This window comes from Sorex fumeus, unplaced genomic scaffold (assembly GCF_029834395.1).
Source record: "Sorex fumeus unplaced genomic scaffold, SorFum_2.1 ptg000044l, whole genome shotgun sequence".
NCBI classification, from domain to species: Eukaryota; Metazoa; Chordata; class Mammalia; order Eulipotyphla; family Soricidae; genus Sorex; species Sorex fumeus.
The window spans coordinates 22,689,985-22,706,946 of NW_026606101.1; the positions used below are offsets into that span (position 1 = coordinate 22,689,985).

General features: G+C 39.7%; 1 protein-coding gene across 2 annotated transcripts in view; it reads right to left on the reverse strand.

Moving 5' to 3' along the window:
* The window catches only part of GPCPD1 (glycerophosphocholine phosphodiesterase 1), a 57,685-nt gene that overhangs the window by 14,853 nt on the left and 25,870 nt on the right, over positions 1-16,962 (reverse strand). For both annotated transcript variants that reach the window (XM_056121243.1, XM_056121242.1), the window contains exons 7-14: positions 15,751-15,874; positions 12,098-12,329; positions 8,436-8,598; positions 7,731-7,863; positions 6,886-6,940; positions 5,016-5,108; positions 2,216-2,293; positions 1,216-1,255 (exon numbers count right to left, since the gene is read on the reverse strand). In XM_056121243.1, coding sequence (XP_055977218.1) covers positions 1,216-1,255; positions 2,216-2,293; positions 5,016-5,108; positions 6,886-6,940; positions 7,731-7,863; positions 8,436-8,598; positions 12,098-12,329; positions 15,751-15,874 — 918 coding nt within the window. The remainder of the gene's footprint in view (positions 1-1,215; positions 1,256-2,215; positions 2,294-5,015; positions 5,109-6,885; positions 6,941-7,730; positions 7,864-8,435; positions 8,599-12,097; positions 12,330-15,750; positions 15,875-16,962) is intronic.

Genomic DNA, 16,962 nt, shown 5'->3' on the forward strand with positions numbered 1-16,962 from the left:
AACACAGTAACAGCAAGTCTCAAAATGGAGACATTACTGGGCCCTCTTCAGCAAATCAATGAACAATGGGAGGACAATGACAGTGACAGTGACTAAGCCTGTCTATTGCAACTTAAAAAAATTATTTCATGTAAAATTTTCTAGGTGAATAGAGGTAAAATTCATATTACTAATAATAGCGATAAGTGGTCAAAGACTCATATTTACTTTCTGAAAATAATCTTCAGAATATTTAGCACTTTGTAATTTTGTACAATGCATTCAAACAGACTCAATATAACCACAGAAAACCATATATTGATTATGTGTAATGTACAATAAATATTTCTGGGACTATAAAACAAAAAAAATAAGCTTTTGTATTAAAACAAAGGTTTAGGGGTCAGAGAGTGGGTGGCTGTGCTCCGCATGGTGGGGGGGGATGGAGTTCAATCCCCAGTGTGACCTGATCTCCTAAGTACTATGCCAGGAAGAATCTTTGAACACTGCCAGGCATGGCCTGGAATCCAAAAGAAGAATTAAGCTGGAGATCCAGCTTGATATTGTAACACTTTATTGCATATATAAGGGCCTGGGTCTGATTCCGGCATTATAAAATAAATAAAAGACAAAAATAGAAGACTAAAGAGTGGGTATGGTGCTTGCCTTGCATGTGGCTGACCTGGGTTCAATCCCATAGAGCCCCCCAAACACCACCAGGAGTTATGCCTGAGTGCAGAGCCAGAAGTGACCCCTGAGCAACTCCTCGTGTGGCCCCAAAACAAACACAAAATCTGAAATAAATGGTACAGACCATTAAATTCCATGAGATAAAAATTAATATGTTATCACAAAGCCTTCGTAGGTAAGACAGGCACTGAGGAAACTGAGACCAGTAGCGAAGTAAACACCCAGTAGCAGAGCAGATAAATGCTAGGACCAGGTTTTAAGTTCTGGCTCTGGAGCCAAATTCTCCAGTCACTACACTTCATAATTGGTTAATATGGTTGGAAAGAGTGATAGGTCCAAAATTACAAAGAACTTGAATCATAAAGCTAAGAAAACTCATAAAAGCAAACAATAATTAGTATAAAACACATAAAATATATGCATTTGAAAATAAAAACAGCTTTCTTGTATACATAAAATTACATTTAACAGACTATTCCGAGAATGTTATAATACATAAAGAAATGCTATTAATGAAATAAAAGCTGCTTCCTTATTGGTACATACCTTTTAGATCTTTAGATTTTAACGCAGTCACATGAGTGAGCTAAAAAAAACACACACACAAAAGACAATCAGATAATGGACTCAGTTTATGAAGATATGGTGAATAAACTTGAAAATCTAGCAAGTGAGATAAGATCGTAACAGAATTATGAGTCTATTAAGGACCAGAGAGATAGTATAGCAGGTAGGGTGCTTGCCTTGTATGTGATTTAATCCAACATTGCATATGGTCCTCTGAGCCCTGACAGAAGTAAGCCCTGAGCACAAATACAGATGATTCAAAAACAAACAGGGAGAGAAAAAAAAGGGCAAGGCTTGTGTCTTACATGACGTGACCCTAGTTTACCTCCAGCAAAAGACCCTCTGAGGACTCCCAAGAGTGATCCCTGAGCACAGAACCAGAAAGGAGCCCTCAGCACCACTGGCTGTGGCCCCCCAAAAACGAAACCATGTAAAATTATATGGCATCAACAAAATAAAGACCTTAGATATTAACATGTTAAACTTGTAGCATACGAGGGTAATGATAAAAAGTGACAGGTTTAATATACAGAGCTAAAGTGGATCAGCGCCATCTAAGACTACGAGGGCAAACCCCCATAATTTATAAAGAATTAGGATCTCGCCTGTTCCTGAAAGCAAAAATCAATGGGGTCCACAGAACAAGACAACAGATGGATTAGTATGAATTCCAAGCACAGCAGTATTGGGGCTGGAGTGGTAATACAGTGGGTAGGGTGTTTGCCTTGCAAACACCTCAGCATCCCATATGGTCCCCCAAGCACCGCAGGAGTCATTCCCTTGTGCATAGCCAGGAGTAACCCCTGAACATCGCCGGGTGTGACCCAAAAAGCAAACAAACAAATAAAAACCAAGTACAGCAGAATTACACATTACCCTTTTTCAATGTTATAGTCATCTCCAGAGCAAAGAGAACTAATACCATATTCAGGCAAATAGCCCTGAAACTAGAGGAAAATTCATGTTTTGCGCTACTAACCTTTAACAACTGAAGCTGATCAAATGTTAATTCCTTGACTGGAATTTCAAAGAGTTCAACTGGATCAGCATCAAATTTCTAAAAAGAAAATAAAGAGGAAAAATAAAACTCCCAAGTTATAACTGAACATTGAGGCTGGATGAGCCCCGGAAGGGGAATCCTTACCTATGCCAACCTCTCCCAGCTCATTCTTTAAGATTCAACCTTTTAGCTTCTAAGTTGTATGGAATCTTGAGTTTGGTCAAAAATATCTACAGAAATCAACTGTCATGGAAAAACTGTCTCCTTTTCTTCGCTGCCTTGGAACTGACTTTTCCTTTCCCTGTGAAGTAGATAGCTGTACCTGAGCATGACAACCCCGGGTTCCCTAAGACCCAGAGGACAGGGAGAAGTTCCCAGGCAGAGGAAATGGGCTTAAGGTGCAGTATCACAGGGGTTCCAGGAGCCTGACCTCTGAGGCCAGCACCCTCCTGAGAACACGGCTGAGAGTCAGGAGTGAGGCACGCTACTACAGCCACCTCCTAGTGCTCCACAGCTCCCCTGCTTGCCTCCCTAGTCCCAACATCAACAACAAATGCTTTCATTACATTTGCAGTTGTTCATGCACATCAGACATGAGGCTGTGTATGCATAAAATTTTTTCTGGAAAAACATACAAGAAAAACTGAAGAATAAGGGAGACAGGAAACTTGAAGGATAGGTTAAGCTTAAAACCAAAGAAATGGGAAGAAAAGACTTTTTTATTCTATAATAGTCTGAATGACTTGATTTTTGCAATGCAGGAGTTCGTTTTATAAGAAAAACCAACTTAAATTCAAGTTAATTACACACACACATTATTACTTTTATTGCCTAATTAACTCATTTAGATTCAACTTCGGAGCAGGCAGGTCTGTTAAAAATAAATCCAATCATTGTATGACTTAAATATGAAAGCTTTGAAAGTGTAAAAAGAAAAAAGAATATTTAGATGCCACTTCATGATACCATCTTCCCTTCAGTATAATTTTTACTTTTTACTTATTTGTAACTGATAATGTTGTACATGTGTGCATACAAGTAATGAATATTGAACAAATATATTAATTTTTATATTAATTTATACACTTAGCTTTCTAATTTTTGCTTCTGTGGATTCTGGTAAACTTGGATTTGTTCTCCGTTTTTATTACTAAATATTACTTGTCCATCTAAAAAAAGAATCCAAAATGCTCTTCAACAAATTCTCAGATATTCAAAAATAAATTATAATTAGTTTAATTAATCTCATACTTGGGTTTGTTATCCTGTACCATTCCACCCTCTCACTTTGTCACTGTGCATGAATGTTTCTGCTCCTTTCCTTTTGGGGTTATGTACCCCTCTCCCACATAAACAGGTGCCATTCTCTTTGCTTCTTCCTAACACCAGTTCACAGAAACAGTCAGGTTTTTCCCATGTGTGACTGTAATCCAAACCCATATAGCAGGGGAGAAACTGGTGGCAAGCAAAGTGCTACATGCATTGTTTGGTACAGTGTCACAGATCTTAACAAACCACTAAAATCAACTCTGGAAAAGGATACGCAAGGCAATTTTAAAATGTTGGTGTTGTAGAGGTGAGCTAACTGTACACATCAAAATTTTAAGAACAACAACAAAAAAAATCTAAGAGCCAAACCAATACTACTGTAAACATGTGACTCAGCTGTAACAATTAAATCAAAACAGTGATTGCCAAGGAGGCAGGGTGAGGAGTGTGAGGGAACCCAGGATGGTGTGACTGTGATCTGAACACCCGTATGCTCAAAACCCCATTACTGTACTGTAAATCATGGTGTCTAACTGTTATTTCAATGAAAATATTTTACCATGCAGGAAAAACAAAGCCAGATGCCAAATAAACTGTGAATTTAAGTCCCTGAGATATCAGTGTTAGAAGTTATTATAGTTTAGGTACTATGTGAATTATGACAACAAATCTGTACAATTCAAATTTCTTTTTCTTTATACAATTATAATTTTGAAGAAATGCATTTGTCAATCTATTTTTAGACTTCTCCCTCTGTCTTGCTCTCATCTCCACTCTACCTACGTCCATTCCAGGTCAAGTTTACCTTAACATCAGCCAATTTTACCAAATCCCTAGTCTCTTGTTGCTTAAACTAATTATGTCAAATACCAAACTATTAGTGTTTAGTTCTGAATATTTCTATCTCTTATCTAATCTCCTACACAGAGGCTCTATCACTGGCTCCAAAACACTTTCCCAGTTTTCTTTCGAATTCTGTGTCACACAGCCTGCTCAGAGGTCACTCCCAGTGGTGCTCAGGGGACCAGAGAGGCTGGGAGCACTCATACCCCAGCAAGCAAAGCATATGTTGCGGCCTTTTGGGCTATCTTCCTACCTGCCAATTATTTTTTAAATTTTTCATTGTGATTCTTACCACTTCTGTCAAATCCTATTAGCCTCTTTATGTGAGAAAAAGTCACGTAAAAAGAAGGGAAGTTAAAAGCAAATACTGATGGTTTCCTCTCCTGCCTCAAAATTGGGAGAGTGGCAGACTCACATAGAAACTTCCTAGGAAGTCTTTTAGTTGAATAAAATTCCTTTTTAAAAGCAAATTCAGCAATACACAGATCCTAAGCTAGGAAATGGATATTTCTTTCTCATCACTTTCTCAATGTTGCAGAAATTTGAGAAGAAAAAACTGGAAACTCAATAAGAAAATGAGCAGACTAATTCTACACACTAAATATGGAACGAACTTCCTAGTTTTAAAATTTTATGTGTGTTTTACAAGGAGAGAATATCAACATACCTTTTTCATAGTCAGACAACAGGTCAGATCATGATATACCACAGGTACAAAATCTTTTGAAAGATGTACGTCAAATTCTACAAAGGCTGCACCCTGACAAAAATAAACAAGTATTAATTTCTTCTTTTAAAACAACACTCCATCTATGTAACTGACATACATTTTTTGATTTGGGCCACACCTGGCAGTGCCTTATGGGTCACTTCCAGTGGCGTTTAGAGGGCTCATGTGCTGGTGGGGAGTAAATCCAGGCTTCCTGCATGCAAATCATGTGCTTCAGCCCATGGAACTATCACAATAACTCTATTTTCTTTTCATTATTGTATAGGCATTCATTCCTGGGTAGGGAATGGGCCTTGGGCTATCTTCCTAGCTACCAACCGAACATCCTCTAGGGCCTTTCTGTGCCAGTGGGATGACCCTCACGGGTGTCACATCCTGCCACAGATACTGGCAGATACAGAGCGAAACAGAAGCCCAGAACCCAGGCCTACCTACCCCCGCATATTTCCACTGGACATTCAAACCACAAGTAGGAGGTGGATACCACTGGTAGAGACCCCAGCACTGTGTGGGCCAAAGACCAACTAACTTCCCCACCCACCCCCATCCACCCCCCAACATCAAGTTGCAATCGATGACAAAAGCTAAAAAGCATTCTTGGAACTCTTTGAACCCTCTACAATTCTGTAAAATGAGTTAAGAAAATGAACAAAACCAAGCTGTATGAAGAATATAAATTGATAACCTTTTAAGTGTTACATAAAATCACTGCTACTTTCTTCTATAACATTGCAAAGTAAGTATCTAAATAACCTACAAGGATAAAAGCGATGCTTAGTGGAAAATATTCCTTGCCTCAATCACTCAAAAATGTGATACTTCAATAGGATGCTATGATTCCAATGTTTTCATCCTACCCTTAACCATGCACCTAAATACAATATAAATACCTAAAAATACTTTAATTTCACTTGAAACATGTTTAGAAGTAATATGTATAAATATTCCCCATTTAAACTATTGATGCAGGCAAGAGAAAATTGCCCAGATCTATTTCTCTGTCTTGCTCCATCTTCAGACCAACAGTCAGAACTGGTTTAAATGACCGCTTCCCTGTGAAATGATTAAAGGAATCTCAGGAAGGGCTGGGGAGATAATACAGGTACTAAGGCACTTGCCTTACAGAATGCAACCCTGGTTCAATCCCTGAGCACAGAGCAAGGATTATGTCTTCAGCACCGCCAGGTATGACACCAGAAACAAAAAACACTGAGCACAGAAGTCCCAAGAGAATAGAAGAGATGTTCCCTCTTAGAGAACAAATGTGTTCCTGCAACCTAGACCTAGATGTAATAAATATGCATTTATTTACTAGATGCATTAAAATAATGTTCACTAAAAGTTGGGGCCAGAGAGATATTACAGTGAGTAAGATGCTGGACTTGCAAGAGGGGGTCAACCTGGGTTCAAGTCCCAGTATGACCCATAGTATTATTTATGGTTCCAGAGTCTTCTAGGAGTGACCCATCAGAGCAGAGCAGGAGTAAGGCCTGAGCACCACAGGGTTTGGCCTCTAAACAAATAAACAAACAAATAGTTCACAGTAAGCATGGTATCTATTTTCCAGAATGCAGAGATTAGTAGTTGTAGTTATGTACTATTTTAATTCTTGTCAATAAAACAACCTTGTATGTGCTGTTTGTACAAAGCAGTTCTTAAAAAATAAAACAGGTAAAAGGGGATCAGCAGTGTGGTCCTGGATGGAAAGTCTAACTTTAGAAACTGGATTGTAATGTAGCAGATACAGATGTTGAAATATGAAGATATACTTGAAACTGAAAAAAAAAGTTTTGAGAGGGTCACTCACATGACTAGCAGCATTTCTTAAAGAAGCAATAGTATTTTCTTGCACTTTAGCAAGCCTGAAGGAGAATATATAGAGTTATTGTATGTAACATATAAGAAAAAATATAAATGTAATACAAAAGCCAACCATATTTTCAATAATGGAAATAGTTCTTTCTCTCTTATACATTTCTTAGCCAAAAGGCCTGGAAATGATACATAAATGTCTACACTGAAGCTTATTTCAATCCTCCCCAAAAGACAGCAACTACTATCACCTGGGTGATTTATTTCGAAGATGCATGTCTTAAGGGTTATATTTACATGCCAAATATACATATATCCTACATTCCTCCCTGCAAGTATGGTGCCCAATTAAAGGAAACAAACCTTTACAAAAAAGCGCAGGCACACATGGAAACCTATTCCCCACAATGAGGTCTCAGCTGATTTAGTACTGGCAGATTCAGAGAATGGGAAATTGTGGGCACACCAATTGGGTGGAAGCATGGAAACTTTTCCTCAAACAAACAAGGAAACTGAGACCCAGAAAGGGCGATACGCCAACAATCAGGACTACACCACAGAAGCAGTGATGCTCCTGGCTAATGCTTTTCTTCATCTAGCCTCCCTCCCACTTTCTAGTTTCAATGTCTTCTGATCACTAATCAGGAGCATATTAACAAGACTGACCAGAGCTTAGGAGAGAATTGGTTATCTAATTAACTTAAACTGAGTGTCCTAATCACTGAATCATACTTAAAATCCAGGGTACTAATAAAAGAATCATTTGACTTTTAGTCAAACCAATGCAATAACCATCTCAAGTATAAGGTACCAAATGCTAGCACCACACAGTCAACCTACTGAGCAGTTGTTGTCGAATTCCCTGCACCTCTGTGTCCAACATCCAATGGTATCCTTGGCTTCCAATACTTGGAAAATGAAGACTTCATGTCACAATTATATCCTGGTAATGGCTTAATGATGATATAATCAACTTTGTAGGGGAAAAACAGAGGGGGAGGGAGAAAAAAATCGAAATTATAAAGGTCATACACTTAAGCCACATAGTCAATCTTTATCAAATAGAAAAAAAAATCACTAACCCAAAACTGAGTCAAAGTAAAAACCTCCAGATTATGTAACAGTCCTGTATGTTACTGATTTAGTTACTATTCTAAAACAAACTGTTAATCTTTACCACTCTCATGAAATCAATTTGAAACTAATGGAAATAACGTAACGTGTGCCTATTAATAAAAGGCCGCCTGGGGTCAGGGAGCCAGCTCAAAGGGCTGGAGCACAAGCCTGACATGCAGCAAGGCCCCCAGTTTGTTCCCTGACACTGAGTCCTCCCGCTGTCAGCACATTTACACTGCGGGCTCCCAGCACTGCCATGTCCAAGTAATACCAGGTCACCAGACCTAAGCTGTATTGCACAGTCCACATGGCTGAGCCAAGTTAAGCCAGGAGGAACCCCTGAACACTGCCTGGGAGGCGCCCACTTTCTCCCCTAAAACACAGTAACTGGGAAGAGACTAAAGGGTCATCCTGCTTTTCCAGGCTTACCTCTCACTTTGCCTATGGTTTTCCTGGAATTTCTGCTCATAATAGGAAGAGTAAGGATTCCTGCACTCTTTCCACTCTCGGCAATGGTGGATGACAAGAGGCAAGCTGTACCCACATGTCCAGGAAGGGCATCGCCCTGAACCACATGTTCACTGAGATCTTCCTGATAAAACAAAAGAGATTATCTGAATTCTTTTACTTCAGTATCTTCCACCTAAAAATCAAAAGCTACACTCAAGTGAACAGAGTCAACGGCAGAGAGACAGCACAGAGGATAAGGTGCCCATCGTTCATGATCCTGGTACTGAACCATAATGCCAGGAGGGTCACTGAACAGAGAGGCAGGAGTGGGCCCTGATACCAAACCATGTAAAGCCCAGCTACTTCACCAACCTCCAAGGATAAAGTGAACAACATTTATGGAGAGACAGATATTAACAAGTACAATCAAATTTATACTCAGATAATTTATATGGCTTATTTGTTAGAGTGATGTATTTCCCTTTAATAGTAAGAGGTTACACTATGTATTAATCCTAACTCAGGTGATTTATGATTCTGATCTCCTAAACAGTGTGAGGTGAATTCTTACTCTGAATAACACTGACAATTTTTTAGCCTTGTCTATAAATAATATCCCCAAACTAGTGGCCAAATGAAAGGGAAATCAGGCTGTCCAAGACAGCATGAAAAGAAATGGCCTTAAAGAATAAAAAACATTCACCAGAAATCTCTTTTAAAACCATGTCTAAGTTCTCTATTACTTAAGATATAATAATAGGGACCTGAGATGTTTGAAACGACTGTTTGTACTGTACATGCAGGGACCCCAGATTCAATGCCAGTGCATGGTTCCCAAAAAGTCACCAGGAGCAACTCCCCAAGCACCATACAGGAGCAACCAATGACCACTCTCTGGAGTAGCCCACCAATAAACATTTATTAAAAGGATTTTATTGTTGTCTTTTTAAGGAAACACTTTAAATTCTATATAATACAATGAAGTAAAAAAGCCACTGACAAGGGTTATCTATGTCTAAAGACTTAATCAAATTACATTATTCAAAGGTTTTAATAATCATTTGTTACTCAATGGGTTCATTTTTTAATTTATATATATTTTTTGCTTTTTGGGTCACACGCAGCAATACTCAGGGGTTACTCTGGGCTTTGCACTCAGGAATTAGTCCTGGCGGTGCTTTGGGGACCATATGGGATGCTGGGAATCGAACCCGGGTCAGCTGTGTGCACGGCAAAAGCCCTACCCACTATGCTATAGCTCCAGGCCCCCAATGGGTTTAAACTCATCCTGAACTGTGCCCTTTTCAAGAAACTGTGGCTAGGTGCCACTGCACATTATGAAGTAATATGCAGATAATAAGCAAGACACACTTCTATCCTCAAAGATTCAAAGCATCATCTAGTGGGAACATTGTCTTGCACACAGCTGACCAGGGCTCAATTCCTGGCACCCCATATGGCCACCCAAACCCCACCAGGAGTAAGCCCTGAGCACTACGTGGTATGGTCTCAAAACCAAACCAAAACAAAAAGTATCTCTAAAGAGCTGGCAGCTCATAGCTGGAAGCCTGTCTCATAAGTTGGGGGAGAAGGCAGCTGGAATAGAGAAGGGACTCACTAAGAGGAATCATTTGGAATGGGAGATGTGTGCTGAAAGTTGATACAGGACCAAACATGATAGCCTTTCAGTGTCTGTATTACAAACCATATTGCCCAAAAGTAGAGAGAGAGAATGGGGAAAATTGTCTGCCATGGAGGCAGGGGATTGGAAAGGGTGGTACACTGGAGACACCGGTAGTAGAGAATGTGCACTGATGGAGGGGTGGGTGTTTGCTCATTGTATGACTGAAACGCAAACATGAAAGCTTGTAACTGTATTTCACTGTAATTCAATTAAAAAAAAAAACAAGAAAGAGCTGGCAGCACAGATTTTGAACAACTTTAACAGTAACTATTATTCTTATTACATACTTTATCACCAAGTGAAGTTGTAAAAATTAGTCCACTGTTAAAATGAATCCTTATTAAAAAAAAATAAAACATACAAAAAACCTCAACTATCCAGAGACCAAGTATAAAAGTCTCAAAGCTGCTAGTTACATCAGGTTGCCCACTGTGAACTCTGTAAAAGGCACCATTTGAATGCCCACAGATGTCAAGACACCTGGGTCTTGATTTAAAGCACTGACTCTGGGTCTGAGAGATAGTTCGATGGGCTGAACACATTCTTTGCAAGCAAATCCCAGCAACTCACAGTAGCCTTTGAGTCCAGCAGGATATGGCCCGAAAGACAAAACAACAAAAACCCCAAACAAAAAAATTAATTCTAAGGAAATTATCTTAATTCTTTTTTATTTTGATTTTTTTTTAATTTTGGGGTCACCTGGAGGTGCTTAGGGTTTACCCACTGCTATGTACATTGGAATCACTCCTGGCATTCTCGGGGGGACCATATGGGATGCCGGGGATTGAACTGAATTGGCCTCGTGTAAAGTAAGTGCCCTACCCACTATATTATTACTCTGACCCAATTTTTTTTCTTCTATTTTTTTTTTGAATCACTGTGGGAAGTTACAAAGCCTTCAGGTTTAAGTCTCGGTCATACAATGATCAGACATCTTTCCCTTCACCAGTACTCATTTTTCACCACCAAGAACCCCAATTTACCCCCTTCCCATCCCTCCCAGTGCCTGTGAGGCAGATGATTTCTACTTAACTCTTCTCTACACTGATTACATTCATTATTTCGACAAAAGATGTACCATTATTGTTTAGAATTCCCCCCCCACCCGAACAATCAGAACTGCTGAAAAGGCATTGTGAAATACTTTGTTTTCTATAGCTGGTTACGAGAATCATATAATGTCGCGCAGCCACAATAGCAGCCATGCAATTTTGGATTTCTAAAAAGAGACAGATAATTACGAGATTGGTTTCTGTGCGTCTGGTGCTATGGCTGTGCCGGAGAGCCGCTCATGAGGGGCAACTCGTGACCTCGGTAGGGCGGGAAGGATGAGCCACTACCGCCCCCCCCTTCCCATGAGACTGCAGTTGCCCTGTCACCGCCGGCTCATACCTGGCTTTCCAGTAAGATCTGAGGTGGCAGCCACCTTGCTGCTGGGGGGAAAAAGGTGGAAGGAAGCAACACCCTTTCCCTCCTGGGGAGGCATGGCGCCGTAGTTTAACGCATGGTCCATTCACTTTTCTGCCGCAAACTGCCGGACTCTGGACTAAGTCCTTTTGCCTCTGGAGCCGTGGCCGTGCAAGAGAGCCACTCGTGGGATGTAACTTGTGACCTTGGTAGGGCATGAAGGACGAGCCGGTACCGTCCCCCTTCCCATTAGACTTGCCCCAACTCTGACCCAATCTTAGTAATATTCTTAATAGTACTCGAAAATTTATTAATTCCATGATTTTAAAAACCTGTTTAAATGTATAGATGATAAAGAGCTGTAGAAGGCCACTGTATAGTTTAGTGGAACATATTAGCTTCATATTTATGACACTTTGGGTTTGATCTCTCACAACCAAAACAAAATGTTGCACCAATTGTGCTTTACATCAATTACACAAAAGCAGAAAAAGTTCATGTCTGCATTTTTTCCCCTCAAGCCTCTTCACCCAGTGAAGGAATAACTCACCTCAAAAAAATCAAATATTAGTTCCAGGTTGTCTGGTTCCATTGTCTGTATACTATACTCAGTCCAGCGATCAGGCTGTAAGCCATACCCACACTCAGGCTGTGAATGCCGGCATTTGAACTCATTGTCACTTATTAAGGAGATCTCCAGGCTATTGGACATTTTGTGGAGAACTGTGGGAGATACTCTATCATCATCATCTTCCTCCAGACCCTCTAGAGTGAGCTTTACCCTATAGAAAGAAAAAAAATTAAGGAAATGCAAATACAAGTACAAAAAGAAAACTCAGATGAATGTTATGTAATAAAGTACTCTCTGAATATGCTATATCTTCAAGAAAGAAAAAAGGTCACATTCTATTCTTTTCCTTTTCGCCTACTGTCCCCCTCTTTAAAAAATTATTCAGTGTCCCTTAGAAATCTACCTTAAGTAAACAAACAATACCACTCAACTGCACCTGATAGACTCTCCATCATTCCATTCGAGCTGGGAAACACTGCTAGGTGTTAGGTTCGTTTTGTGAGAGATTAGTAACAGAGCTACATGTTATTGCTGAAAAGTATTAAAATGAAAAAGGTGGCTAATACTCTTTTTAGGAATTCTTCATTTTTAAAATCCAGGTCTTGGGTGCGAGATAGGACAAAGGGTGTCCTCAGCCCTGCACACAGCTGAGCCAGGTTCAACCTGTGGCATCTTCTGAGCACCACCAGGAGTTAACCTCTGAGTTCCAATAGGAGCAGCCCAAAAACCAAAACCAAAACTAATAAACAAAGCACCCCACAGTGCCTGAGCCTGCCAGGAGTGATCCCTGAGTGCCAAGCCAGGAGTAAATCCTGAGCACCATGGGATGTAATCCTGCCAAAACAAAAACAAATTAATTTATCAATAAACTAAAATGCCAGCCTGGAACAGAGAGTGCTCACCACGATGAGCACATGCTCTACATGCAGGGGGCCGGGATTCCGCCCCTGGCACTTTTCTTCCAAGGTCCTGAAGCAGCAGCCCCACTGCCTGGAGTGTGGCTCTCCCGCAGCCCCACAAAAATACTAGAATAAAGTAAAAATAAACATATAAGCATCATAAAACTGAATTCTACTGTTAGTATACATTTCAAGAATATTAGAACTGGGAGGTTATATAACTAAGCCAAGAGTCTAAAACTCTTCCAAGGCTCTCAGACCAAAGAAAACAAAACCAGATTTGAAGACACAGGTCCACAAACCAGGTCCATTTTCAATGGGAACTAATTACTTGCAATACCAAATTAACTTAGTTCTAAAATTTCTTGCACCAATGGAAATGGGTATAGACTAAACTTCTGTTTTAGAAGCATACCAGTAGTGGTTAGGAAGTCATACGGAGTAGTGCTCTGACTACAATGATGTTAGGGCTCAAACCCAGGTTCCCTCACGCAAAGCATGACCACCAGCCCTTGGAGTCAGCTCCCGAGGATCAGATTAAATAATTTTAATATTATTAATGGAGAAACTAATGTTACTATACAGAGCAACAGTAAGCTATGAAAATGTCTGTTTCTGGATTTAAACGGGATCTGATTTATAATGCAATTAGGGGGGTTTATATGTAGTGGAGGTAACAAACATTCAAGAAAGACACCGAAGGGTCAGATAGGAGAGAAGGAGGGGGTTTACCCTAAATGTAGCCAGCCCAGAAACCACATTTGGTCCCCCAAGCCCCACCAGAAATGATCCCTGAACACAGAGCCAGGAATATTACGCGAGTACCTGAGTACCATGACCTCAAAAGACAAAACAGAACGCTGAAGGTAAAAATGGCCATTTTGCCAACAGCATGTCTCTGTAAGAGTTCATATTTTTAAAAGGGTCAATGAAAGAATCTAAAAAGTATTTTAAAAATAGATAATGTCTATCAGAAACACTGCTTTCCACTTACTATGAAGAAAACGTAGTTCATTTTTGCAATCTGATGTCAATGAGTTATTTGAAACATGTGACCTGTTGTTAAAATCTACTTCCTGCCTCATGTTGGTTTCATCTATAACTAAATAAATCTGGGGGTTGTTGGACAATGATCAGAACAAACACCAATTTCCAGCTAGCACAATGATTTCAATGGGAATTAATCACACTGTATAAATAACAAAGATTCGTTATTTAAAAACAAAAAAAATCATTCTAACCTTAAACAACACAAAAACATGTATACTCAAAGTGATCTGCAAATCAACAGAAAGACTCAGTTCGTACCTGTTGTCCACACAGGAACTCCAACCATTAATTTTCTAATAATTTCTTTACTACAGTCAATGAAAAATTCACACCAACCAATGATTTTCTATTATGTTAATTTCAAGGTCACATGCTATTAAGATATCCCTCAGCTTCTAACATCATTTATTTGATTCTTTTAAAAAACATTATTTAAAGCTATACGAATAACTGGCTAGAGAATCTTTGTCGTCAACTGAATCTTACAACTGAAGTATGTGGCATAATTACCTTGGGTTTTTCAGGAGCAAAGCAGAAGCCTAGAAAAGTTAATGCAGAGAGAGACAAGATAGACCTAAGACCTGTTGGTACCTGAACCTTACCCCGAATAACCAATGCAAAAGACTTTCCCTGTGTATTTCATAACTGAGAAAAATGATATAATATTTAATGAGCTACAGGAAAACATTGATAGATTTATTAACTGCAGTATCAAAAGGGGCTGGAGTGATAGCACAGTGGGTAGGGCGTTTGCACGTGGCAAACCCGAGTTCGGAGAGCCTGGCAAGCTACCAAGAGTATTTCGCCTGCACGGCAAAGCCTGGCAAGTTACACCTGTGACATATTTGATATGCCAAACACAGTAATAACAAATCTCACAATGTTACTGGGCCCGTTCGAGTAAATCGATGAACTATGGGAGGACAGTGACAGTATCAAAAAATACATTATATATAAAAGAACTCCATATTTCAAAAAGTTAGGTCCCAAAGATAACAGCTCACTTGAGGGCATGCATGAAGTCAGGAAAATAAAGCCACCCACAATTAACATTAAGCTATCTCAATAAAACCTGGCATCTACTTCTTACACTGAAAATTGAAAAATAAATTAATCTGGGACTATTGGGTAACCACTACCTTTCCTATTTTCTTTTCTTTTTTGAGAGGGTGGGGTAGTGGGGGCACACACCTGGCAGTGCTCAGGTGAGCATAGGTATGCCAAGGATTGAACCCCAGTTGGACACATGCTCCAGTTCCATGTTTTTCCACTTTCAAGTCATAGGATATTTCCAACACGATTTTTCTGCTTTTACCACATTCCTCTCATTTTGGCACAGAATTACTTTTGTTACATCAATTTAAAATCAAGCTATCTATTGTTACAGAAATTTGAAATGGCAAAAAGAATGAGGATACATTAAGCTTTGAAATCACTTAAGTATAAACAAAAATTTCTGGTTTTAAATTCAGAGATTTACGTGCATATGTAACTTTGTTTATCTGAGGTAGGGAAGTAGTTCACTACCCTAAGATCCTATACTTTGTAAAAAAAAAAAAATTAACATCACCTGTAAACGTGTTAGTTTCTCAGTATTTAAAGGTTTAAATCAGTTGGGCTAGAAATCTATAGTGTTATTAAAAAGAATAAAATCGCCACAATCACAGTAACTAATAGTCATACCTAAATCTAGATTTTTTCAATTTTTTCTTTGTTATTGAGACAGGAGGTTTTTCAGAATAATGCAAACGTAGCCTTATTTCAGTCTGACACGTCAGCCACCCAGAATCCAGAGTCTCAACACCATCTGGCAAAGAAAATATGGACAGTGAGAATTATATACTTATATACTTAAAACAATCCAATAGATAGAATACACATTGATGACTCTAGTCACATTATCTACTTATTTTGCAGTGCTGGGGATCACACAAAACTCTTGGCCTAACACAAGCCAAGGCAAATGCTCTTGAGCTGAGCTACATGCCTGGCCCAGCACACTTACACCGACTACATTTACATTCATAGAGCTTATACAGCTATTGTTGTATACTTCCACAGCAAGTACACAGCAAGCAGTCTTAACATTCATCACTAGAACTGCATATGATGCAAAGAGGAAAAATTGAACCAGATGTTAACAGTGAGCCTCATTTTAAAAGCTTAAATGAATGAGTTTTTTCCCTTGGGTCGGTACGACAGGGCACAGTGAGCGCACGGTGGTCTCGGGCTCAGTTCCCGACATGCCACGGGATCTCCCAAGGAACACCAGCCTGAGTACAGAGCCAGGAATAAACCCTGGGTACCACCAGGGGCAGCCTCCAAACCCAGAAACAAACAAACAAACAAACAAACAAACAAACAAGAGACCAGTCAGTGGCCATGAACAACAAAAGAATAAATAAACACCTAAAGAGGGGCCAGAAGGATAGTGCCGTGGGTAGGACGCTTGCCTTGCACGTCCAAGCCAGGCTCTATCTTGGGTATACCATATGCTCCTCTGAACCCTACCAGGAATGATCCCTGATTGCAGAGCAAGGAATAATCCCTAAACTCAGGTATGGCACAAAAACAAAAACAGGCAAGCAGCAAGATATTCTTACTGAGCTCATTATTAATGTGAACACAGCCTGTACTGGAAAGAATACATATTCCAAGCAGCGTTTAACCTAGCTGCTGTTCCAGAAGGGTCATTATTACACAGCCAAAGCACCACAAGAGAGTGTCAGCTGGTACTAAGTATGTCATTTCTGCTGGGGGCTGAGGTTAAACAAACAAACAAAAAGACAAAACTAGATCCACTGTCCACTGTCCTCCCGTTGTTCATCAATTTGCTCGAGTGGGCCCAGTAACGTCTCCATTTTGAAACTTGTTGTTACTGTGATCAATTCAGTA